Source organism: Petaurus breviceps, unplaced genomic scaffold (assembly GCF_028583685.1).
Source record: "Petaurus breviceps papuanus isolate PSGF00001 unplaced genomic scaffold, PetGlider_PUasm1.0 287, whole genome shotgun sequence".
NCBI classification, from domain to species: domain Eukaryota; kingdom Metazoa; phylum Chordata; class Mammalia; order Diprotodontia; family Petauridae; genus Petaurus; species Petaurus breviceps.
Window position 1 is genome coordinate 1,387,443 of NW_027186029.1, and position 24,202 is coordinate 1,411,644.

Genomic DNA, 24,202 nt, shown 5'->3' on the forward strand with positions numbered 1-24,202 from the left:
GACCTGGGGGTGGGGGTGGGGTGAGGAGGGAGTTTGAAGCTTCCCTGCTGTGAGGATAAACTCTGCCCCCTAGAGCTCACAGGAAGCTTCCTTGCTGTGAAGATTATCTCTGCCCCCTGACAGGCTGAATGTGGTCGCATGGAGTCTGTGGTGGGAGGAATTTGCTGAGGAGAAGCAGAGCCCACAGAGAAGCTGGTAGACAGAGAGCTAACCTGACAGAGGAGCTTAGGCAAGGAGATAGAGAGTTTTGTGAGTAAATATTGATCTCGTGGGAAAGCTGAAGGATGCTGTGCCTCTCAGCATTATTATGGCTTCTGAATATCTTTGTACTTTGGCTTACTGGGTTTGAGATTCAGTTTTCTGGTGCTTAAATAAATCCTTTAACTTTATCCTCCATCTGGAGAGTCTGGCATATTTTGCAATCGAACGTCATGCGATCATTACAGTCACAGTCTCTATTGTGATCATGGGCGCTGTAAATATTGCACTGGTGCTACAGTAACTCAAATCAACTGCTGCAACATTGTGTCCAAAAGCATCCTTTGAGTCTAGAATTGCTCAGTTGGTGTTGCCCTGTCTGATACGCATTTTCTCTCTGTTGAGGAACAAAATACCAGCATGTATGACATTGTTGTCACCAACTTAGACAGACAGTAAAACATCATCTACTCTAGACTTTGGCTAGCCTCCCTTCGAGATGATAGGAAAGAAAATTACTGCAATCACAGTGCTTGGGGCCCAGTTCATCCCTCTCTTTGCTTTATCTTTCAGAGAAGTCTTTTGAAAAGCTCTTAGCAAATGTTATCATGATAAAGTGCCTTCACATTTTCATGTTTCTCTTCAGTGGCATTTCTTTTCAGACATTTAAGATGCCTAAATATGAAGGCTGTCTTAGTATTATCGAAAGGAAGGTTCATTCATCTGAAAATCAAATCCTTATGAATCATGCTGGAAACTAAAATGCACCAGGACATCTTTAGGAATCCTAAACCTTACTGAAATTTTTAAATGGGAACAGTCTGTAATTTAATGTAAACATATCAAGTCTTCTCAGAGTAAGGTCCAGTAAACTATATGTTACAAAGGATAATCAGAGTCATAGAATGTATGTTAATTAATAATAAAATACCATTTATATAACACCTACTGATCTCCAGGCTAAATATTTTGTATATGTTATCTTATATGATCTATACAACAATCCTGGGAGGTTAGGTGCTATTATTATCTGCATTTTTCAGATGAAGGAACTGAGGTAAATAGAAGTTTAGCAACTTGACCAAAGTAACACACTAGTATCTGTCTGAGGTGGGAACTGAACTCAGTTCTCATTGACTGCAGGCCTAGGATTCTCTAGATTCTGTAGGCACAAAATCCCAGAGAGGCAGAGTTGAAAGTCTTCTCAGAGAAGCTTGTATACAACCAAGAATCTATTCTGGAACACAGTTAACAAGTGGTTATGTGGCCTCTGTTGAAGATCTCTAAGGTGCGGAATTATTTCCCCATTTTAAAGGATCTGCCTAATTTTAAGACAGAAGAGTTCATTTTACAGCTAGACCCTCATGACTTTAAAATTATCCTATCAGATACAGGCTTTAGATTAAGATAAAAATAGCAAATGGTATGTAAAAACTGAAACTCTCGGTTTAGAGAACCAGATTTAAGAGATTGTACTAAATTATAATAAGTTTTGTTACTGGCAGATTTTAGCAGAGTCGTCTAGAAACCTTTACAATTGATTTGGAACCAGAGAAGCAGAACCCCCTTCAGAGTTGCTTGAGAAAGAGACCATTTTAGAATGTTCAAGAGAAGAGACCCAGGGCCTAGACAATTACATGGCACATCTAGGCCTCAGAATGTACTGATTAGATGGGCATTGGAAGTGGGTCGTGAGGGCACAAGAGTTCATGCTTGGCTGTTTAATTCGAGTAGAGACCTCAGTGTCTGGTCTCTTATCCTGCCAGATAATCTTCAGAATCTTAGAGTTAGTGCGGGGGAGATAACGTGGGAAAGAATAGAGGGGCTGAGGGACTGCAGGGCACAGTGTGGGTGAAGAGCAGTAGGGCTTGGCAAGGATCATGCAGAGTTCAGGATGGAGAGGAAGCCTTTGAGCCGTGTACCAAATGCTGAGAAAGGAGAGAGAATATCTGGGCAGACAGTATGAGAAATTGGCGGAGTGAACCTTGAAGGAAAAGCTGAGTAATGGTGGAAGGGGGAGGGTCTGTAAGAGGTTGGGAAGTACAAAGAGCAAGCCTCCTGCTCTGCCCAGCGTGGCAGGAGGTGAGTGGAGGTGGGAGGGGGAGCGTGAGGGGAAGGCCAACTAGGTCTGGAGAGGGGGGCCACAGTGATCTGTCAGAGGCAGGACTGCCCACCCGATCTTCCTCAGAACGAACCTCAGAGATCACCTTTTCCAACCCCCTCAGGAGCAAACAGACTCACCCTTGTTCCCATAATGGTTTCCCAATGTCTGGGTGAAGGACGTTACTGCCCTGAGATTTTGTCATTGTAAGGGCCATCCTTTTATGAACATAAGTGAATTGATGTTACAGCAATGTATGTAGACACACACAACTATTATGTGTGCACACGTCTATCTGTAGCTCTGTGGCTGAATGACCAAGACTCTTTTCCCCTAACGTTAAAATCATGCAGCCTTTTTTACCTCCTAGAATCTAGAGCAGCTTCTTTTTGTAAAATTGCAAGGGAAAGCTGTCAGTGCCTTAAAGCTGTGATTCTGTTGTCCAGTCACCAAACTAATGAACCTTGGGGCCATTCCCCTTGCCTGGGCTCAAGCCATTTAGAAAGAATTTATCCTGACCTTCTATGGATGCACATTCTGGTCTATTCTCCCGCTTACCCTGGCAATTTGTTACCTTATACTCCTAACCTATTAAGGTGGCTCCCTGTGCTGGAAATTCCAGCAATGCTAATCATACCCCAGGTGGAGTGGATTTTACCTTTAGCAACCTCAGTTAGGGTTAGGTTTAGGGTTAGGGTGAGTGCCGGAATTAGGGTTAGGGTTAGTGCCGGAATTAGGGTTGCTAAAGGTAATGAGATTTCTGCACCCTGATTAGAAATAAGAAAGATAAAGCTTCCACGCTTTAAAAAAAAAATTATTCATTTATTTTTAGTTTTCAACATTCATTTCCACAAAATTTTGAGTTACAAGTTTTTCTCCCCATTTTCCCCTACCCTCCACCCCAAAATAGCAAGCCAGATGAATACTCTTTCCCCCAATCTATTCTCTTTTATATCCTCCCCCATCATCCCCCTAACTTTCTAGAAGGGCAAGATGGATTCCTATACCCCAATGCCTGTATATCTTATTTCCCAGTTGCATGTAAATAACCAAATTTTTTTTAAACATTTAAAACTTTGATTTCCAGATTTTTTCCCTTCTTCCCTCCTCACCTGCCCCCATTGGGAAGATAAACAATTCAATGTAGGGTGTACATGTGTAGTTACCTAAATCATTTCCATAGTAGTTATATTGTGAAAGACTAACTATATTTCCCTCCATCCTATTCTGCCCCCCACTTATTCCATTTTCTCCTTTGACCCTATCCCTTTTCAAAAATGTTTGCTTTTAACTACCCTCTCCTCCAGTCTGCCCTTCCTTCTGTCATCCCCTCTCTTATCCCCTACCCCCCTATTTTCCTGTAGGGTAAGATACCCAATTGAGTGTGTATGTTATTCCCTCCTTAAGCCAAATTCAATGAGAATCAGGTTGTCCCATTCCCTTTCACCTTTCTGCTCTTCCCCTCTGTTGTAAGTTTTCTTTTGCCTCCTTTACATGAGATAATTTGCCCTAATCTATTTTTTCTCTTTATCCTTCTCCCAATAAATTCCTCTCACCTCTTAATTTTATTTTTTAGATATCATCCCTTTATGTTCAACTCATCCTTGTGCCCTTTATGTATACATGAACATACACATGCCACACTTATATATTTATATACACATACACCCTCCTATACATACATACATACATATATATTCCCTTCAACTATCCTCATACTAAGAAAAGTCTTGTGAGTTACAATTATTTTTCTGTATAGGAATGTAAATAGTTCAACTTTAATAAGTTCCTTTTCTTTTCTTTTTCCTGTTTACCTTCCCATGCTTCTCTTGCTTCTTGTATTTGAAAGTCAAATTTTCTGTTCGGCTCTGGTTTTTTCATCAAGAATGCTTGAAAGTCCTCTATTTCGTTGAATCACCATATTTTCCCTTGTCTCATTATACCAAGTTTTGCTGGATAGGCAATTCTTGGTTTTAATCCTAGCTCCTTTGATCTCTGGAATATCCTATTCCTAGCCCTTTGATCCCTTAATGTAGAAGTTGCTAGGTCTTGTGTTATCCTGACTGTGTTTCCACAATACTCAAATTGTTCCTGACTGCTTGCACAATTTTCTCCTTGATCTGGGAACTCTGGAACCTGTCTATAATATTCCCAGGACTTTTCTTTTGGGGATTTTTTTCAAGAGGCATTTGGTGAATTCTTTCAATTTCTATTTTGTCCTCTGGTTCTAGAATATCAAGGCAAATTTCCTTGAGAATTTCTTGAAAGATGGTGTCTAGGCTCTTTTTTTGATCACGGCTTTCAGGTAGTCCAATAATTTTAAAATTATCTCTCCTGGATCTATTTTCCAGCTCAGTGGTTTTTCCAATGAGATATTTCACATTGCCTTCTATTTTTTCATTTGTTTGAATCTGTTTTATAGTATATTGATTTCTCATAAAATCATTAGCTTCCAATTGCTCCAATATAATTTTGAAGGAGTTATTCTCTTAACTGAGTTTTTGAAATTCCTTTTCCATCTGGCCAATTTGTCTTTTTAAGGCATTCTTTTCCTCACTGGCTTTTTGGGCCTCTTTTGCCATTTTAGTCTATTTTTTAAGGTGTTATTTTTTAAAGTGTATTTTTGGGTCTCCTTTAGCAGGCTGTTGACTCGCTTTTCATGATTTTCTTGTATCATTGTCATTTCTCTTCCCAGTTTTTCCTCCACTTCTCTTACTTGATTTTCAGACTCCTTCTTGAGCTCCTCCATGGCCTGTAAGCAGTTCATATTTTTCTTGGAGGCTTTTGATGCAGGAGTTATAACTTTGTTGTGTTCTTCCCATGCTTTGATCCTTTTTGTCTCCAAAAAGGGACTCTATGGTCTGTCTGTGCTTCCTCATATTGCCAGCCAATTACTTGACTTTTGAGCTCTGCCATGGTAGAACTCTGCTTCCAGAATGGAGAGCGCTATGTTCTAAATCAATGGGGTTTTCACAGCTGTCAGAGCTATTAGGAGGGTACCCTCTTTACAGCCCCCACAAGCTCTGGCTCACTAGTCACCACCCCAGGACCACCACCTAAGACCATGGTCCAGATCCAAGTAGGCAAAGCAAGAGTGCTTACTCTCTGAATGGTCACTTGGTACCCCTATGATCTGTAGGCCAGGAGCTCCTGAAGCAGCCATATGGTGCAGCCCACACTGCCGCCACTTCTTGTCCTGGGGGGCTGGGGCTCTTCCATGCCCCCCCCCCATTCCAACAGTGTTCCACACTGACCATTTACTTTGTTTTTGGAGTTTGGGGTTGAGAAGTCAGGAAGCCACTACAGCTGCTGGTGATTCACTCCCCTGAAGTATGCTCTGGCTGGTCTGGGTGCTGGTAGGGGCCGCCCTGGGGCTGGAACTGTGTGGCTCATCGGGACTGCGCTTGGCTCCCAGCATGCCATGATAGACCTTTCCTATCCACCTGCCAGGCTGCCTTCAGTGAGAGATATTTTTCTCTGTCACTTTGTGGGTTCTATAGCTCTAAAGTTTGTTTAGAGTCATTTTTTTACATGTATTGGAGGTGATTGGAGTGAGAGCTCATGCCAAGTTTGTGCTTCTACTCTACCCTCTTGGCTCCACCCTCGGCTTCTAGGCTTTTATCTGTTATCCCATGGTGTCCCATCCCCTGGGACTGAGAAGCTCTAATATCCCAGATGTAGGAGATGGGTCAGAAGGTTAGAGCTTAGAAAGTTGAAAAGAACCTTCCACATCATTTAATCCAATCCCCTCCAGTTTATAGCTGAGGAAACAGACCCAGATTTGTGATGCCACAGGTAGAAGGTGACAATCAGAATTTGAATCCATGCCTTCTCATTTCAAATCCAGCATTCATTCCATTGTCCTATGCTTTCTGCATAAAAAGGACAAGTTGGTGAGTCATCTTTGGCACTAATGCCCTACCAAGTAATTCCCAGCGTTTACCGATATCAGGCTGTGTTACACAAATTCGGTCTCCTTTGGTCTTCATACCCCCTTGGCAAGGTAGGTACTACCATCCCCACCAACCGTGGTTTCAGTGCTATGACCATCATGCCCCTGCACCAGCTACCTGTGGCAGAGTCCTTCACTTTCAGCTTCCTTTGGGTTCTGTCTTCCCACATTAGACTGTAGACTCCTTGAGGGCAAGACTGGCTTTCTTTTTCTTGTTTGTATCAACAGTGCTTAGCACAGTGTCTAGCCCATGTTTCTTGACTGGGTCCAACGTCACTACCTGGTGGATCCATTACCCAGTGAATTGTCCACAGGGTTTTCTTGGCAAAGACTCTGGGGTGCTTTGCCATTTCCTTCTCCAGTAGATCACCTTTTGTCAGAACTCTCCACTATGACCTGTTCATCCTGGGTGACCCTGTAAAGCACAGCTTCCTGTCTCATTGAATAGCAGACCACTCTACCGCGACCAGGCAGTGATCCAGGAGGGTTCTGGCACATGGTAGGCACACCTTCATTTCTCCTCATCTTTCAGAGCCAAACTCCTGGAAAAAGCCGTCTACCCTTATTGCCTCTATTTCCTTTTCTTCCACACCTGTTTCATCCAAATGAAACCACTCTCCAGACTTCCTGATGCCAAATCTTAGGGCTTTTACTTTTCTGTAATGCTCATCTTATTCCATGACCTCTGCAGCACAGGACACTGCTGACCACCCCCTTCCTCTCTGGGTTTCCATGACCCTGCTTTTTCCCACTTCTCCTCCTGCCTAGCTGCTTGCTCCTCCTCAGTCTTATGCTGTGCCATCATCCACGGCTCACCTCCTATGAATGAGTGTCCAGCAGGTCTTTTCTCTGTCCTGGGCCCTGTTCCATCCTCTCATTCACTTCCATTCTTTAATTAAGTGAGATAATATTAGTAAAGTGCTTACAAGACTGCCTGAGACATAGAAGCTGCACAAATCCCTTCCTCACTCTCAATGACCTCACCAAATCTCATTGTTTCAATGGTCCTTCCCATGCAGATGGCCCTCAGGTCCACATATCTGGCCCCAGCCTCTTTCCTAAGGTCACTTCCCACATCACCAAGGGTCTATTTTGCATTTCCAATATGATGTCCTATAGGTACCTTTAACTCAGTATATCCAGAACAGGTCATTATCTTCTCCCCCAAACTTACAACTCCTCAGAATGTCCCTGCTTATGTCAAGGACACAGCCATGCTCCCTGACACCCAATTATGTAACTCGGGGTTCATCCTCCACTGCTCAGCACTCCCTCACCCCCACCCCCACACTCACTGATTCTCCCTCCACACCATCTCCCATGGCCACCAGTCAGGTTCTGGCCCACATCGCCTGAGACTGTGTGCTTGTTCTGGGATCCCAATTCCGAAATCACATTTCTCCCTATTCTCAAAACACTTGCCCTGATGGCTTCCTCCCCAGTCCAAGGACCATGCCTAGCAATACTCCTGAGTGGGCCCTAGTAAGACAAACTACCTTTCTCCATCACCAGAACAAGATGAATGGGATACACTCTCTGTGAAGACTTTCTAGAATAAGGAAGGAGAGAGAGGGAGAGAGAGAGAGACAGAGAGACAGAGATAGACAGAGAGAGAGACAGAGAGGGAGAGAGAGAGAGAGGGAGAGAGAGAGAGACAGACAGAGAGACAGACACAGAGACAGAGAAAGAGAGAGAGGGAGAGAGACAGAGAGACAGAGAGAGACTGAGAGGACAGAGAAGGAGACAGAGACAGAGAGACAGAGAGGGAGATCCCTAAGAAACCCTGGCTAGCGCATTAACATTAAGCCCTTTCACGGCTTTTTAGAAGCCTTCCCTTTTCCCGGAGGTAGAGGCATATGTATTTGGATCAGACAACGCGGAGCCTTCTCCCTTCGGGGTCTCTTTTGCCCTGACTGTAAGCCCGCCGCGCAGCCAGTGGGAGCCGGGGACAGCGGGGAATGTGACTGAATTCGGGTTGAGGCTCAGGGCTTCCTTGTCTCTGGGCCTTCTGGTCGGTGCCTGTGGAAGGAGCCCTGGCTCCCCCAGCCCTGCCACCGCTCCTCCTCAGAGAGGGTCCCGCAGGGAGGGAGGACGGCAGCAGGACCTCTGGCCGGCAGGCTCTATGGCGCTGCGGAAGCTCCCGAGCGCAGACAGGCTGGCCGATGGGTGGTCTGTCAGTGCGCAAGGCAAGGTCTGGGGCGGCTCGTGGGCATGGGTCACCCCCGGGAGGGACAGAGCCGCCCGGTCAGAGCGGATGCCCCCCGCCCTCCTCCGCAGGCTTTCCGAGTTCTCCGGGTGCCGGGGCGCTGCCAGTCCCAGAGGAGCTTCGAGGGTGATGAGCTCCCTGCAGCAGCAGTTACGGCAGATGAGGCTCAGCAGGGTCCTGGAACGTGGGCTCAAGCGGCTCCGGACTACATTTCCCAGAAGGCCTTGCCCGCCACGTGACCTAGCTCTGTCCAGCGCGCCATTTCCGTTTACGCGTTCTTTCCGCGCGCTCTCTTCTCTGCCCCCTTGGCTCCCCTCCATCTTCAGCAGCCGCCACTGAGATCTGAGGGAGGAGAGGAGGCGGAGATCCAGGAAGGGGTTCCCGAGCCGGGGAATGCCGAGGGGGCGGGGGCTGGAAGAGGCGCGCGTGCGCGATGCGTGGCCACGCCCCAGGCGGACCCTCCCATTGGGCCTAGTGCGGGGGCGTGTCCCGGGAGCCAATCAGCGGAGGCAGAGCTGCCCCGCCCCCTGCCTGGCGTCCCGGGCTCGGCCCCGTCTGGGCAGCCCCGCCCCTGGGGCGTTCACTTTGGCCGACGTCCTGGGGAGGGGGGCGGGCCCTGCGTCGTCATCCCGGCTTCCTTTCCCCAGGCCAAGCGCCGGATGGCGTCGGGGAGCCGCCCCGCCGGGGCCCGCCAGGTGAGTGCGCGGTGCTCCCCGGGGTCCGGCGCGGTCCGGCCGAGTCCCGGGGGCCCCTCGAGGCCTGGCGCGCAGCGGGCGCTTCTTAAACGCGCGTGGGCGGCCCACGATCCGAAACCCCGCGGACTTCCAGCTCCGCCGGGTGCGCCCCGCCGCCTGGTCCTCGCGGCTTTGTGCCTTTGAGCGTCGCTGGCGCCCCCCGGAATATCGGGGCCCCCAGCGCGCCGGCTGGGAGCTGCGAAGGGACCCGCTCAGGGCTCCCGGGGGCCGTGCCCTGGGGGAAGCGGGAGGCGCCTCAGGACAGCGCAGCCTGTCCGTCCTCCTTAGAGAGGAGCACCTGCGGCCCACAGGTGCAGGTGACCGTGCCAAGGGCTCCCACCCCTGGCAGCTGAGGAGCTGAGGGTCAGGGAGGGCGGCCCCTGCTCAGGATCGCCCTGATACTAAGTGTTGGAGCCGCAAGCCTTGTATCCATTCCTGGTTCCTCCCCTTTCGTTCCCAGACCAGAGCGGACCCAGAATCCGGGCCCTGGATCGAGTTAGTTCCCAAGGGATCCCCCCCGCATTATGCCCCCTGCAGGGGCCCAGAGGAGGGAGGTGGCATCGTGCTTCATCTCTCCTGGGGAGCAGTCCTACAAGAGCAGGTATCAGTCCCCTCCTGTGTGCCTGGCTCTGTGCTGCCCTGCTTCCCTCTGCCCTTGTCTGGGCCAGCCCAGAGGTGCCTTGGGCCTCAGGACAGAGGGAGGGGAAGGAAAGCTGCCCAGGGGCTGGGCCTGCTCACAGAGAGAGCATTTGCCCTAGGGTGATGTGGGATGGGTTCCCACCTGCACCCCTTGCTTAGCTGTGGGGCCCCGGGCTCCCCCCCCTCTGCCTCAGTTTCTACTTCTGTAAGGTAGGATGATGCCTAATAACTGTGATGCCTGCCGCCCTCCCTCAGGGCTGTTGCTCAGTAAAGTCCTGCCTGTTGGTCCAAGATCACAGCACGGGTGAGTCTGCTGGCCTGGCTGACACGTGTGGTTGGACTAGGGTTTTAGGAGAAATGCTTGACAGCTCAGGCAGTCAAGAAGCATTAAGGGTCTGCTCTGCATCAAGTACTGGGTTACAAAGAATGGCCAAAGGCAGGTCTGGTCTAAGGGGTGAAAATCAAATATGAAGACCCATGACTACTCACTGAGGTGAGCTCCCTGTGTGTCCACATCTACCCCTTCAGAAGTCCCCCATTTCTTCCTCTTCGAAGTCTTCTGCCCTGGGGTCCTCAGACTCTCCTTCTTGAGGGCTTCTTCCCTCCTACGCTGACTTCACTGTGTTGGAGCTAGGGTTACCCATCCCCTGTCCACCCTCAGCCCCTCGTGGATCAGCTCTCCCAGAGAGCTTCTGATGCTCAGCTCTCTCTCCGTCTGGGGAGGGCAGGTGTCTCCTAATTTTCAGTCAGAGCTCCCAGTGAGCGTTCTACATCCTGGTGCACAGGTGCCCTTCTCCTTCCCTCCCTCTTCCTTGGGGCCGTCTACAGGTCACCTGCTGACAAAGGCCAGCCTTCCTACTTCAGATCCTTTTTCCTTTGTTCCCGTGGAAGCTGGGCTCCCAATTGTTTCCGGCACATTTCCTTGTTCCTTTTGCCATGGAGCATTAAGAGGGACTCCTTGGGTCTCTTCGCCTTCTTCAGCATGGAGGCATTTCTCACCCTGGGCACATAGCAAGTGAAGCCCCTGTGCTGAGCAGAGGCGAGCCAGGACAGAGTGCACCCACTGTTTCCCCGCGAGCCTGGCTTTTGGGCGTCTCCTGGGTTTTCTTGCCTGAAGTGACTCTGAGATCTTTCCGGCTCTCAGAAGACAGCTCAATACCCAGACAGTGATGCACTGGATTTCGTGTTTGTCTCTGCTCCTACTGCGGGGTCACCTGCTGTTCTTTGTTTCAGTCCAAGTAGTGAATTTCTTTTTTTTATTTTTGGAGGGGAGGAAGGCTGGGCAATCGGGGTTAAGTGACTTGCCCAAGGTCACATGGCTAGTTTTTTGTGTCATGTGTCTGAGGCCGGATTTTAACTCAGGTCCTCCTGACTCCAGGGCCGGTGCTCTGTTCGCTGCGCCACTTAGCTCCCCTCTCCCCTTCTTTTCTTAAAAGGGAACCGAGGCAGTGTGGAGACCAGGGACTGAGAGGAACCCCTGGTGAAGGTGATGCCAGTGTGCCAGGGGCCACCTCCGCAGCTTGGGGTCTGCTGACCACAGCATCACCAGGATACCCCCCACCTGTCACTCTGCTCCCCTTTTAAGATTAACCTCGGACTTATTTCGCTACTTTGCTTCAATTACCAATTTGCCAGGAAAGAAGGAAGGAAATATTTACTAAGCACTTACTATGGGCTGGGCACTGGGCTAAGTATCTCATTTTGTCCTCATCACAACCTCTGAGAAGCAGTGGCCATTATTATCCCCTTTTACAGATGGGGAAACTGAGGCAGTCAGTCTGGCCTTGAACTTGGCTCTTGCTCCCTCCAGGCCCAGCACTCTATGCACAGTGGCCTTGGTGGTCGTTGGTCAGCCCTGCCTCAGAGGAGCAGGAAGGACAGCACGTCTTTGCAGATTGTCCTTTTAGTCTGCCTCAGCCCCTCCCCGAGTTCTGCTCCCCACACTCCATTGCTGCCCTTCTTTATAAGTCCAGACACCCACAAAGCACCTTCCCTCGCTTCTCACTTAGCTCATGTCCTTCTGCCCTCTCCCCCACAGAAGCCAGACTCAGGCCCTGCCTCAGTTAGTGTTTGCCAGACACAGCAGGAGGGCTACCAAGAAAGCTGAACCACTTCCTTGCCCTTGGGGCTGGGGTTGGGTTAGGGAGGGAGAAACAGCAGATGGCCAGATTCAAAGAGGACACCCTGAGTCTGAGAGGGAGAATCTTGGTGGGGGGGGCCTTCCCAGGGCTCTCAGGCCTGGGGGTGGCCCATGCAGAGGCCAAGGCAGGTGCCAGAGCCAGGAGGAGGCCGGGAGGCTGGATCTGCCAGAGCCAGTTTTTGGAGGGTAGCAAAATCTAGGCCAACTGGGAAGGTAGGAAGGGCTTTAAATATCAAACAGAGAACTTCTGGTTGGTCTTGGAGGCAGTAGGGAGCCACAGACGATTACTAACCATGGGGGTGAGGGTGACACCATGATGTGCGGCACTCCCTGACTGTGTGACCCTGCCCGGCTGTTTGCCTCGGTGTTTTCAGCTGTAAAATGGGGATAAGAATGCCCCCTCCTTCCCCCCATGGTTGTGAGGATTAATCACAACATTGGCAGCAGATGATGACCAGTCTCCCCCTTAGAGCCTGAGAAATGCAGACGGAATCGTCTGCCTTGGCTTAGATGGGGAGAAGCCCATTTGTAAATGGGTGTTTGTGCTAAAGCCCTGGTCCCCTTCGCCCCTTTTTGTTTGGATGTGGCAGTCCCTTTGGAGTGAAAGTGCAGCCCAGAGGGGCTAGAAGGCAGGGTGACCGCCTTTTGGATATTTTCTGGCATGATTCAGAATCCAGGACAGTTTGTGCATACAGGAGGAGCCCACTAAATGTTTCAGCCCAGACACAGAGACACTTCCTTTGCTTCCTGCCGGTGCACCCTCCTTCACATCAACATGAGGGATGGTCCCTGGGTGAGCACACATGTCTTTGGTCTTGGCAGGGCTCTGTGACCTTCCAGGATGTGGCTGTGGACTTCACGTGGGAGGAGTGGGGGCGCCTGGGCCCTACGCAGAAGGAGCTGTACCGGGAGGTGATGCTGGAGAACTATGGCAACCTGGTCTACCTGGGTGAGGAGGGGGTTGGGGGGGTCTGCCCCAGGGAGGGAGGGGAGGGGGCTGGGGGAGAAGGAGAAGGGGTGTGTGCCCCGGGGAGGGGCCTCCCAGAGGGACCTGTGCCAGGAGGTGATGCTAGTCTGCCTGGGTGAGGAGGGGGCCCCAGGGAGGGGCTGCATGCCCCGGGAAAGGGGCCACCCAGAGGGAGCTGTGCCAGGAGGTGATGCTGGAGAACTTGGGCAGCTGGTCTGCCTGGTTGAGGAGGCTCCCCCAGGGCCCTTCCTCCCTTAGCGAATGCTGTGACATGTCTCAGGTGTTAAGCAGTTTTTGTTTGCCAGGCAGGGCCCAGAGATTGCTGATCCTCTGGTAGCCAGCCTTTTCTCAGCTCCTGGGTCAAATGAACTTCTTTTCTTCCTGATTCCAAACCCCCCATGTGGCCCACTTCCTGTTATTCCAGTGAGCATGATGCTAGAGCCCTTGTGCAGGCTGCTGGACCCCCTCTGAGCCCCTCCTAGCACACTCATTCCAGGGCCTTATAAGAGTGCACTCAGAGGGGCCTGCGGCCTCCAACTTTCTCCTGTTTCCAATGCACAGGGCTCACCGTTTCCAGTCCAGATGTCATGTGCCAGCTGGAGAGGGGGGAAGGCCCTTGGATGCCCAAGGGGGATGTCCCAGGAAGCAGCTGTGCAGGTGAGTCAGTCGTGTAAGGGGAAGCTCTTTCCAGATGGGGCCAGTGACCTCTCCTGGCAGCTGCCTGGCCTGTGGAGAAGGGCAGTCAGCTGGGGAGGAGGATTCCTCTCCTTGCTGTCTCTGGGGTTGCCCTGTGCCCGGCAGCCAGTTTCCAGCCTTGCTGCCCACCCCCAGGGCTCCATTCTCTGTCTCTCTCTTGGGCAGATTACATTGAACTGACCAAATTAGCGATGGTGACTTTGCTGCCGGGGAAGGACTGTTGTGTTTTCTTTCAGCCTCTCTGCATCGCCTGGCTCTTGGTGAGCATTGGCCCTTTGGCCAGAAAGATGGCTCCGGCTCATTCCCCCCCTGGCAGTGGGCAGCTTCGGCCTGGGTCTCCCCAGTTCCACCAGAGGCCCACTGTATCATGTGGATGCCTTGTTTTCTGATGAAATGTGATTGTGTCCCAGAGTTGATTTCATTTGCTTTTGTCTGATTACTAGGAAGTCTGAACAGCTTTTCTTTTGGTTATTCATGGGTGGGGATGGAGAACTCTCCATTCATGTGCTTAAACCATTTTTCTTTCAGAAATGGGTTTTCCTTTTATAAATTTGCACAGTTTTAGATTTTAAATGTCAAAATTTTAGCACAAATATTTATGGTAATTCTCTCCCAGTTGAGCAAACAGCTATGTTTTGGAATTTAGTTTTGATCTTTATTAATCAGCCAATCAACTAATAAACATTTATTAAGCACCTATTATGGGGTAGATCGTGGGGGGAATACAAAAAGAAACAAAAGGGAGTCCCAGCACTCAAGGAGCTCAAGATCTCGTGGGGGAGACACAGCAGGTTATAGAGAGGATGAAGAGGAGGTCATGAGCAGAGGGAAGGCACTGGGATTAGGGTTGAATTGAAAGGCTTCCTGTGAAAGAGGTCATTTTAATTGAGACTTAAAGGAAGTCAGGCAGCAGAGATGAGCAAGGAGAGTATTATTATAAGCATGGGAAACATTACAGCCCCAAAAGCCCTAGTATTAGTATGGAAATAGTTTTGACCTCGCAGGCCCCTGCAAGGGTCACAGGCGCCTCAGCAGTCCACAGACCACACTTTGAGAGCTGTTGCACTTAACCAATTTGAGCTTCATTTTTTTGTGTCAGGAACCCGTGTTTACAACAGGGAAGGCAAGAACTATTTACATTTTTTATTTCTTTTAGACAAAAACAAGGAGTCATTGCTAAAGCTGGGACTTGCTATTGCAGAATCATTTCAGGAAGGACAAAAAGGGCATTATCCCTGTGTCTCTAGGATGGGAGAAACCTGGAAACTTGAAACCATTTTAGAGAAACAGAAAAACAGTGAGAAGGGTCTCCATAAATTGGACATACTTAAAAAGGGCAAGTATAATGAATGTTGGAAACCCTCCGGTGAGAAATTTGACTTTACTGAGTATCATATATATCATACTGCAAAGAAACCATATGAATGTCATGAATGCAGGAAGGCCTTCCGATGGCGTTCACGGCTTGCTGAACATCAGCTAATTCATACAGGGGAGAAACCTTATGAATGTAACATATGTGGGAAGGCCTTCTGCCGAAATTCACAGCTTACTCAGCATCAGACAGTTCATACTGGAGAGAAACCTTATGAATGCAATGAATGTGGGAAGTCGTTCCGCCTCAGCTCGCAGCTTACTCAACATCAGAGAATTCATACTGGAGAGAAACCTTATGAGTGTAAGGAATGTGGCAAGGCCTTCCGTCAGAGCATACAACTGACTCGACATAAGAGAATTCACACTGGGGAGAGAGCTTATGAATGTAATGACTGTGGGAAGGCCTTTTGCCAAAAAACAGGGCTTACTCAGCATCAGCGAATTCATAGTGGAGAGAAACCATATAAATGTAATCAATGTGGGAAGAACTTTTGCCAAAGTTCTCAACTTACTCGGCATCAGAGAATTCATACTGGAGAGAGAGCTTATGAATGTAATGAGTGTGGTAAGGCCTTTTGCCAGAGAACAGGACTTACTCAGCATCAGAGAATTCATAGTGGAGAAAAACCTTATGAATGTAGTCAATGTGGGAAGACCTTCCGTCGGAGGTCACAACTTACTCGACATGAGAAAATTCATATGGGAGTGAAACCTTATGAATGCAATGAATGTAGAAAGGCCTTCACTCGAAGGGCAGATCTAAAACAACATAACCGAATTCATACTGGAGAGAAACCTTTTGAATGTAGTGAATGTGGGAAGTCCTTCCATCAGAGAACAGGACTTACTGAACATCAGAGAATTCATACAGGAGAGAAAACTTATGAATGCAATGAATGTAGGAAGGCCTTCAGTCGTAGGGCAGATCTCAAACAACACAATAGAATTCACACTGGAGAGAGACCTTTCTGTTGTAATGAATGTGGAAAGGCCTTCCGTCTGATCACTGGTCTTGCAGAACATCAGCGAATTCATACTGGTGAAAAGCCTTTTGAATGTAATGAATGTGGGAAGGCCTTCCGCCTAATCACTGGTCTTGCAGAACATCATCGCGTTCATACTGGAGAGAAACCATATGAGTGTGAGGAATGTGGGAAAGCCTTCAGCCAGAGCACACAACTTATTCGACATCAGAGAATTCATACTGAAGAGAAGCCATATGAATGCAATGAGTGTGGGAAGACTTTTCGTCAGAGAGTTCACCTTACACAACATCAGACAGTTCACACTGAAGAGAAGCCTTATGAATGTAATGAATGTGGAAAAGCTTTTAGGCAAAGTATAGGACTCATCGGACACCTGAGAATTCACACTGGAGAGAAACCTTATGAATGCAGTGAATGTGGGAAGACCTTCCGCCTGATCACAGGACTTACTGAACACCAGAGAATTCACACTGGAGAGAAACCATATGAATGTAATGAATGTGGGAAAGCCTTCACCAAGCGCACACAGCTTAACAGACATTGTAAAATTCACACTGGAGAGAAACCTTATAAATGCAACAAATGTGGGAAGGCCTTTGGCCAGAAAGCACACCTTACTCAACACCAGACTATTCATACTGGTGAAAAGCCTTATGAATGTATTGAATGTGGAAAAGGTTTTAGCCAAAGAACAGGACTTAACGGACATCTGAGAATTCACTTGGAGAGAAACTTTATGCAGTATAATTAAGTTGTGAAGGCCTTCAGGCTGAAAATCAAATTCATATTGGAGAGAAGCTTAAGAAGGTAAAGCCTTATTAAATATAATTAATATAAGGATATTTTCAAAGTACAAATTTCGTACTTGTACTCACACACACACACACACACACAGAGCAGAGATTTTTACCAAAAATGAGACTATGCAGACAAAGCAATTTCCCAATTACCTTTATCCCTCCTCCAAGCCCCAGGAAGCTCCCTTCCCCAAACACTACAGTTATAACACATGACTTAGACTTTTGATTGATTGACACAGCTGTCACAGAATGACAAAAGGTTGCTCTCCTTCGACTCATTGACAGAGGAAGCATTAGTTCAGTAACAAAGGAAGATCCTTACTCAGGTGAAGTCTTTTTTCTAGGTCCTCGATTTGGCCATTTTCTTGCTCTCCGGGTCCAGCCAGCTGAGCAGTCTTGTCCAGTCTAGCTCCTTTGCACCCTCTTCTCCACTCACACAAACAGCCGTTTAGTTCAGGGTCTCACCACTGCACAGTATATTGTATTAGTCTCCCTGCCCCAGTTTCTTTTTGCTCCAGTGCAGTCTTATAGCAGCCAGAATCGTCTCCTTAGGGCATAGGTATACACATCACTACCTGTATTCAGTAGCTTCTGGCTCCTTACCTGTTTGGCATTTATAGCTCTTTGACTCTGGCTTACATTTTTAGATTTCTTTCATGTTGCATATTTTCCTTTAGGCCATCTATGGACAATTATCTGACCCTTTTCACTGTTCCTCCAAAATCTCACCTCCATACTTTGCACAAGCAGCCCACCTCACCTCTGCTTCTTGGCATCCCTCCCTACACAGGTGAGAGAATGCTCTCTGGCTTTTGAGAATTGCTGTACTTCCTTCCACTCTGCTCAGATCCTTCTGCATGAGTGCTTTCCCCATTCCTCTGGTGCCCCTGGTGCCTGCCCCCTAAACTTACCTTCCAGCTCCTCTGGACCCAGCCTGTGTGTACCTACTTAGAAACACATTGTCTTTCATTAGGACATGAGCTCCTGGAAGGTGTGGACTGTTTGCCTTTGTTTTGTGTAGTTCTGTGTTACAGTAAGCAGGAGGTTGGAAGCCTAGTGGCTATATCATGACCCCTCAGGTCTACTTGGTTCCCTCCTCTCCTGTTTAGGAATTTATACCATCCCCTAAGCTACTCCCCTCCCTGGTTTAGGAGAATGCCTAACATTTAGGCAGAGTTTGGGCCCTCTGCCTTAATTTGCATTTATAGCCATCTTCAATTATCCCCTCACCTCTCTGGTTCTGACAAAATTCTGGTTACCAAGAACTTTGAGGTAAAGAAACAGACCATGTTCCCATGACTATTGAGAGGTCCCAGGAGGGGAAGTTGGAAAGGACCATACCTTTTCTTGGTTCTTCCCTCAGCCCTTGAGGTGGGCAGTACCCACTGCTGGTGGCATCAGCCTTAGCCTTCTGCAGTGAGATCCCTCTAGGGCTGGTGACCTTCCTTCTGGTCTCCAGGTCCTTCCGCCTTTGTCTTTTTCCGGGTTGGTCCAGGGTTACTGGTTCTTTCCAGCTTAGCTCTTCATGTGCCCTTTCTTTCCTCTCTACTGCCAAACCCTGTTTCTTTTTTTTTCTTTTTAAGCAATTGGGGTTAAGTAACTGCCCGGATTTGATCCCCAGGTCATCCTGACACTGGGGCTGGTGCTCTTACTCTCTGAGCCATCTGGCTGCCCCTAAGCAATTGGGGTTGTTACTTGCTCAAGGTTACAAGGCCAGGTGTTTCTGGGTGGGTGCTAAGTGTCTGAGCCGAGATTCAATCCCCAGGTCATCCTGACACTGGAGCCGGTGCTCTTACTCGCTGTGCTACCTGGCCACCCCAACCCTCTCTATTTCTAACTAGCTCCTGAACCCTGGGGTGTGGACAAGCTCCTCACCCAATGAAAACCGGCTTCTTGCCATCCCTAGTTTGATTGAGTCAGTCACAAAAAGTTCTCACTTAATTACTTTGTTTTAAAATTAAATTTTACTATTTTCAGTTCACCAAAATCTGCTTTCTCTTCTTCTCATCCCCCCCGCAATGAAAAAAGAAAGAAAAATGAAGCCCTTGCAACTAATATGTAGTTGAGCAAAATGAATTCCCTCATTAGCCATGGATTGTGTATGTGTGTGTGTGTGTGTGTGTGTGTGTATGTCTGTCTGTCTCCATCTGCAGTCTGTGTTCATCACCTCTCTTGAGAGGTGGATAGTGTTCCATCATAGGTGCTCTGGGATGACGGTTGGTCATTGTGATCAGATTTCTTAGTTTTTTCAAAGATTGTTGTTTTTTTTAACAATATTATTGTTACTGTAAAAATTTCTCTCCTGATTTTGTTCACTGCTGTCTACATCACTTCCTACAGATCTTCCCAGATTTCTTAGAAAGTATCCTTTTCATCATTTCTTAAAGCACAATGGTATTCCATTGTGTCCACATATAGCATAGCTTGTTCAGCCATTCCCCAACTGATGACCACCCCCTCAGTTTCAAATTTTTTGCCTCCATGAAAAGAGCCGTTATCAAATTTTTTTCAGGTATAGGTCCTTCTTTCTTTGCTCTGTTTTGGGTATAGACCTCCTAGCCACATCTGAGTCAGAGGGTATGTACACAGTTTAATAGCTTTGGGGACACAGTTCTAAATTGTTTTCCAGGATGTCTAGACCACTCCTAGCACCGCCAACAGGACATTCATGCCAATGTTTTCCCACACCTCCTCTAGCCTGTCATTTGCTTTTTTTTTTTTGGTCAACTTTGTCAGTCTTATGTGTATGAAGCGAAACCTCAGAGTTGTTTCAATTTGCATTTCTGTTCGAGATTTAGAGCATTTTGTATCCAGCTCGTGGGTAACTTAGCTTTCTTCCTCTAAAAACTGCCTCTTATCTTTTGACTACTTACCAATTAATGAATGGTCTTTAGTCTTTTTAAAAATAAATCTTTATTGCTATCTCTTGGTTTTTTTGCAGCACCAAAATCTTCCCCAGGATCCCTTCCCTTCCTCATCTCAGGTAATAAATAACTTTTTTGGTATTTTTAAATTCTACACTTGAATATAAAATGAGAAAAGAATAAAACATTGCCATGTACATAGCCAGCCACAAGAGAGGATTCGATGTGAAACAATAAATTTCCATTTCAAGAAAACCTACGTAATAACTACTCTCCATTGCTTTCCTTTGTTCTCTGCCGGGCACTGTCTACTTTGTTTTTCCCTCCCCCCCTTAAAGAAGGCTGCAGCTAAGCATGGCTACAGCTGCCCATAAGCACAGATGTTCCTAAGCAGGCGGGCCTGTGAGCGCGTGGGCCGGTGAGCGCGTGGGCCTGTGAGCCCGCGGGTCTGTGAGCCTGGGCCTGTGAGCGCGTGGGCCTGTGAGCCCGCGGGTCTGTGAGCCTGGGCCTGTGAGCCCGTGGGCCTGTGAGCGCGTGGGCCTGTGAGCCCGCGGGTCTGTGAGCCTGGGCCGGTGAGCCCGTGGGCCTGTGAGCCTGGGCCTGTGGGCCCGCGCTGTGTTGCTTCCCTCCAGCCGCAGGGCCTCCTCCTCCACCAGGCCAAGGCTCTCCGGTTCTTCTCATCATTTCCTTCCGGATCCACACAGGGATCTTTGGGATGAATCTGGGCGTCCATAACGAGGGCCCTCCGGGTCGCTCTTACGCCGGCGCTGCGGCGTCCAGCGCGGCCTCTGGGTCCCGCGCACGTTTCCCGCGGCAGTCAGGCCCCAGCGCGGCCCCAGGCCCCGGCTTCCCGCTCGGCGCAGGCGCAGGGCGGGCCCGTGGTCCATTTCACGCCTCGCACTGCGCCTCTCCCCCCTCCCCCCCGCCTCCCTTTAGATCCCACCAGCAAAGTAGGGAAAGCCGTGCCTGGCCCGCGCTCCCGGGAGGGAGGGGCGCCTTCAGTGAGCATCTGCTGCATGCCCTGCACTGCGCAGATTCCCGTGCGCAGAGGCCACGTGGGAGAACGTCTGCGCGGGCCGTGGAAGGCTTGTCCCATCTCTGGGGGCTTTTCCGCTGACGAAAGTCAGGCCCGTTTTTCCTGGACCGCTGGACTGGGCCTAGGACTCTGGGGATGCTTTTCGTGCTTTGTTCCTCAGGCCCTGAAGGAGCGGGTGGAGCCCCGCCCCCCCATCCCTCCCCAGGGACTGTCCTTCCCTGTCCCCTGGCTAGGCAGGCTGCGCATGAGTAGCAGTGGGCTGGGACAGCGGACTCCATTTCCCAGAAGGCCGCACGAGCCGCGCCCTCAGCGGGTTCCGGCGCGGCGGGGGGGGGGGGGGGGGGGGAGGAAGGAGGGCTTCGTCACTTCCGCCGCGTCAGGGCCCTGCCATCCTGCGCGTTTTTTGCGGTCACCTCCGTTCTGCTACGTCCTCAGTAGCCACCGGGGCCCGGGCTGCGAAGCCTGAGTGCGGGGTGAGTCGGAGCGGACGGAGTGGCCCCCATTTCGGAGCTTTCGGGGAGGAGACAAGGGGCACGGGACTGGGGGGGAGGCCCCACCCCCACCCCCACCGCGAGTGCGCAGTCCGAGCCTGCAGGCCCCGCCCCCCGGCCTCCATGCGCGCCCATTGGTCAGCGCCCTCTTTCCCCCGCCCACTTTGCCTCCTGCTGTGTTCTCTTACCTCCCCACCTGGCAGGGCTGCCCCTGGCCCTGACCCCTGCCCTGCCTTCCCAGCAGAGCGCTGCCCATGGGGCAGAGGCGGGGAGTCAGGACAGGCAGAGCCTCCTTGAGGGGGCAGGGCCAGGAGCAAAGTGCCTTCTGCCCCTCCCCCTCCATCACCCAGCCCCAGGTCGGACGCGTGCCATCCTCCCACCCGCCTGGCCTCTTGTGGCGTGAGGCCTGCGGTCAGGGCCGGGGTCCTCCGGCTCCCACCCTTCTCCACACCCTCCTCTGACCGCCGGATCGTCTTCTGTCTCCGCCCCGGAGACCGCAGGGGCCCTCCTCCCTCTGTGATCTCATCATCCGCCTGCATGCTTTGGGGTCCAGGACTGCCGGGACCCCAACATTCCGGGGCAGTGCCGGGGGTCCTGCCTCCACGAGGTCGGGGCGGAACCTGGCGGCAGGGCGGCTCCACTAGTGCTCGGCTCTCGGGACCCCCCCCACCCCGGCCCTCCAGGTTCCTGCCGCCTCCTCCGCACGCAGCCCTCCCCATCCCCTGCTCCGGCTTCCCACCTCCCACCGTCCCGCGGTCCGGCGCGGCTTCGGACATGGCGCTCACAGAGGCCCCCCTGGCCACCCCCCGACCTCTCGGTACCCCCAGCCCTGAGCGTGCCCGGCACACAGCATGGGGATCGATGGAGGGCCGGCAGTGGAGCAGGGGCCCGACCGGGGCTGGAGCAGCCCCCTGGGGAGGGGTCTTCCCTGCGGTCCCCACCTGCCCCCGGGGCCTTCACCTGCGGGTCCCTGCACAATGCGGAGCCCTCTGCGCTGGGGGCTGTGCCAGGTGATTTCTCCCTCTTCTCCCGGTCCTGCCCCTGCGCTTCACTCGCACCTTGCAGCCCACATTCCCCAGGCTTCTCTTTCACCGAGGGCACCTTCCCTGAGCACCCAGTCTGTTTCCCAAAGGCGCTGCTGGGAGTGTTCCAGGCCCAGGGCCTTTCTTTCCTGGGCTGCGGTGTACTCTAGGCATTTGATGACCAGATCCGAGGGTCGGAATCCTTTAGGGTACTTTGCCTAATTCCAGACTTGGGAATGTCAGCTCCCCAGCCCCCCTCAGTGCTGACGGGCTTGTCCTTGCCTCTTCACCCTGTTTGCCTTTTCCTCTTCAGGTTGGCCGTGGGAGGGGTTGACTTTTCCCCAAGTAAAGGGAGACTTGAGGACAGGATGGCCTTGGGGCTCTCGACAGCCAGCACCCATCAGGTAAGCAGGAGTTTGCCTTTCCCGCATACTCTAGGCCAAAATGTTGGGTCCTTAGAGCTGGGAGGGGCCCTGAGAAGGGACTGACTAGAGATGGGATGGCCCAGGCCTCCTGGTGCCCCTGCCCACCTGTCCCATTTGTTGTTTCCATCGATTTTTCTGTCTCGGGCCTTTGGACCGCTGGCTGAGCTCATGGCCCTGCCCGCTCAGGGGCCACTTCATTCAAGGTCTCCTAGTAACCTGTGCAGAAGGTGCCATGAGTCTCCTCCTGGCACAGACAAGGAGACTGAGGGTCAGCCTGGCAGTAAATGCCTGAGGCCGGTCCTAAGCCAACCCCATACATGGAGTCACAGCTCCTTTGGAAAGGGGCCCAGCCTTCACCACCACCCAGGCCCCTGCTCCCAGCCTGGCCCCTGAGGCCACCATGGACTCCTGAGAGGAATTGTCTGTACTGCAGGGGACCTCGAGTGCCAAGCCAAGGGAGAGAGGATAGAAGGTGATGATGGCCTGGCAACCATGGGACCTCTCCTTCCGCCTAACCACTAGAGCCTTTGCTTGGGCACAAGCTCCTTGAGGGCGAGGGCCTGTTGACTCCCTGTCCTAGTGTCCATCATCAATGTTTTCTCCATGATCCGTACTTCATCCGTGAGAAAAAAGAGCTTTCTAATTGTGGCCAGCCAGCCACCCCCCTTAGACTCTGGGGGCCAGAAAGCTGGAATGTGTCTGACCTGCTGGAGGTTTCTGTTGATGGAGGCTGCCTCCTTTTCATCTTCTTCCACCCACCCATACAACCCACACACATCCATGTGCACGCACACCAGCCGTGTAACTGCCTCTGGCCTCCAACTGACCTGAGAAAGGCCCGAGAGCTGAGGCCTCAGAGCATGGATGGAGGAGTAGGCCAAGAGGCCAAGGCTCAGGTGCTTCTGCTGTGGACGAAAGCTATTTGCCAGGTACAGTCCTCTCATCTCAGATTGGAGCTTGCCCAGGGTGGGGTTGGCATGCATACAGCAGGAGCTCTCTAAATGCTTCACCCAAGGCTTTCAGAAGCCCAGGTGCTGAGAGACACTCCCTCTGCTTCCTGCCAGTGCCCTCTCCTCCACATCAACGTGAGGGATGGTCCCTGGGTGAGTACATGTGTCTTTGGTCTTGCAGGGGTCAGTGACCTTCCAGGACGTGGCTGTGGACTTCACGTGGGAGGAGTGGGGGCACCTGGGCCCCGCCCAGAGGGAGCTGTACCGGGAGGTGATGCTGGAGAACTACGGCAACCTGGTGTGCCTGGGTGAGGACCGCAAGCTGCCCCTGGAACCCAGGAAAGAATCTTTGCTTCATTCCCTTAGTAAATGCTGTGGAGTGTCTGGAGTTTGGACCATTTGCTAAGGAGGGGGCAGAGGGTCCCTGTCATGGCCAAGGGGCAGGACACTGATGAGAGGTCTTGGCTTTGGACGCTGGACACTGGGAGCTTAAAGGGTGGTGGTCCCCTGACCCTCTGTGTCCTCAGGGCCAAGCTTCTCCCCCAAGTCCCCTCCAGTGAGCATGATGCTAGAGCCCTTGTGTAGGCTGCTGGACCCCCTCTGAGCCCCTCCTAGCAC

General features: G+C 50.9%; 1 protein-coding gene and 1 pseudogene across 4 annotated transcripts in view; both read left to right on the plus strand.

The window, feature by feature from the left end:
- The window catches only part of LOC138167683 (zinc finger protein 420-like), a 52,328-nt gene extending 32,409 nt beyond the window's left edge, over nt 1-19,919 (plus strand). Inside the window, exons 1-6 of one of the 4 annotated variants that reach the window (XM_069096629.1) lie at nt 9,058-9,152; nt 9,652-9,792; nt 12,793-12,919; nt 13,499-13,594; nt 14,790-16,803; nt 19,738-19,919. In XM_069096629.1, the coding sequence (XP_068952730.1) occupies nt 9,117-9,152; nt 9,652-9,792; nt 12,793-12,919; nt 13,499-13,594; nt 14,790-16,747 (2,358 nt within the window). In that variant the 5' untranslated portion in view covers nt 9,058-9,116 and the 3' untranslated portion in view covers nt 16,748-16,803; nt 19,738-19,919. Of the gene's footprint in view, nt 1-9,045; nt 9,153-9,651; nt 9,793-12,792; nt 12,920-13,498; nt 13,595-13,801; nt 13,894-14,789; nt 16,804-19,737 lie in introns of those variants that run through there. The other 3 variants (XM_069096631.1, XM_069096633.1, XM_069096634.1) reach the window with 3 other exon arrangements.
- Nucleotides 19,920-22,033: 2,114 nt separating this feature from the next.
- The window catches only part of LOC138167726 (zinc finger protein 208-like), a 51,296-nt pseudogene continuing 49,127 nt past the window's right edge, over nt 22,034-24,202 (plus strand).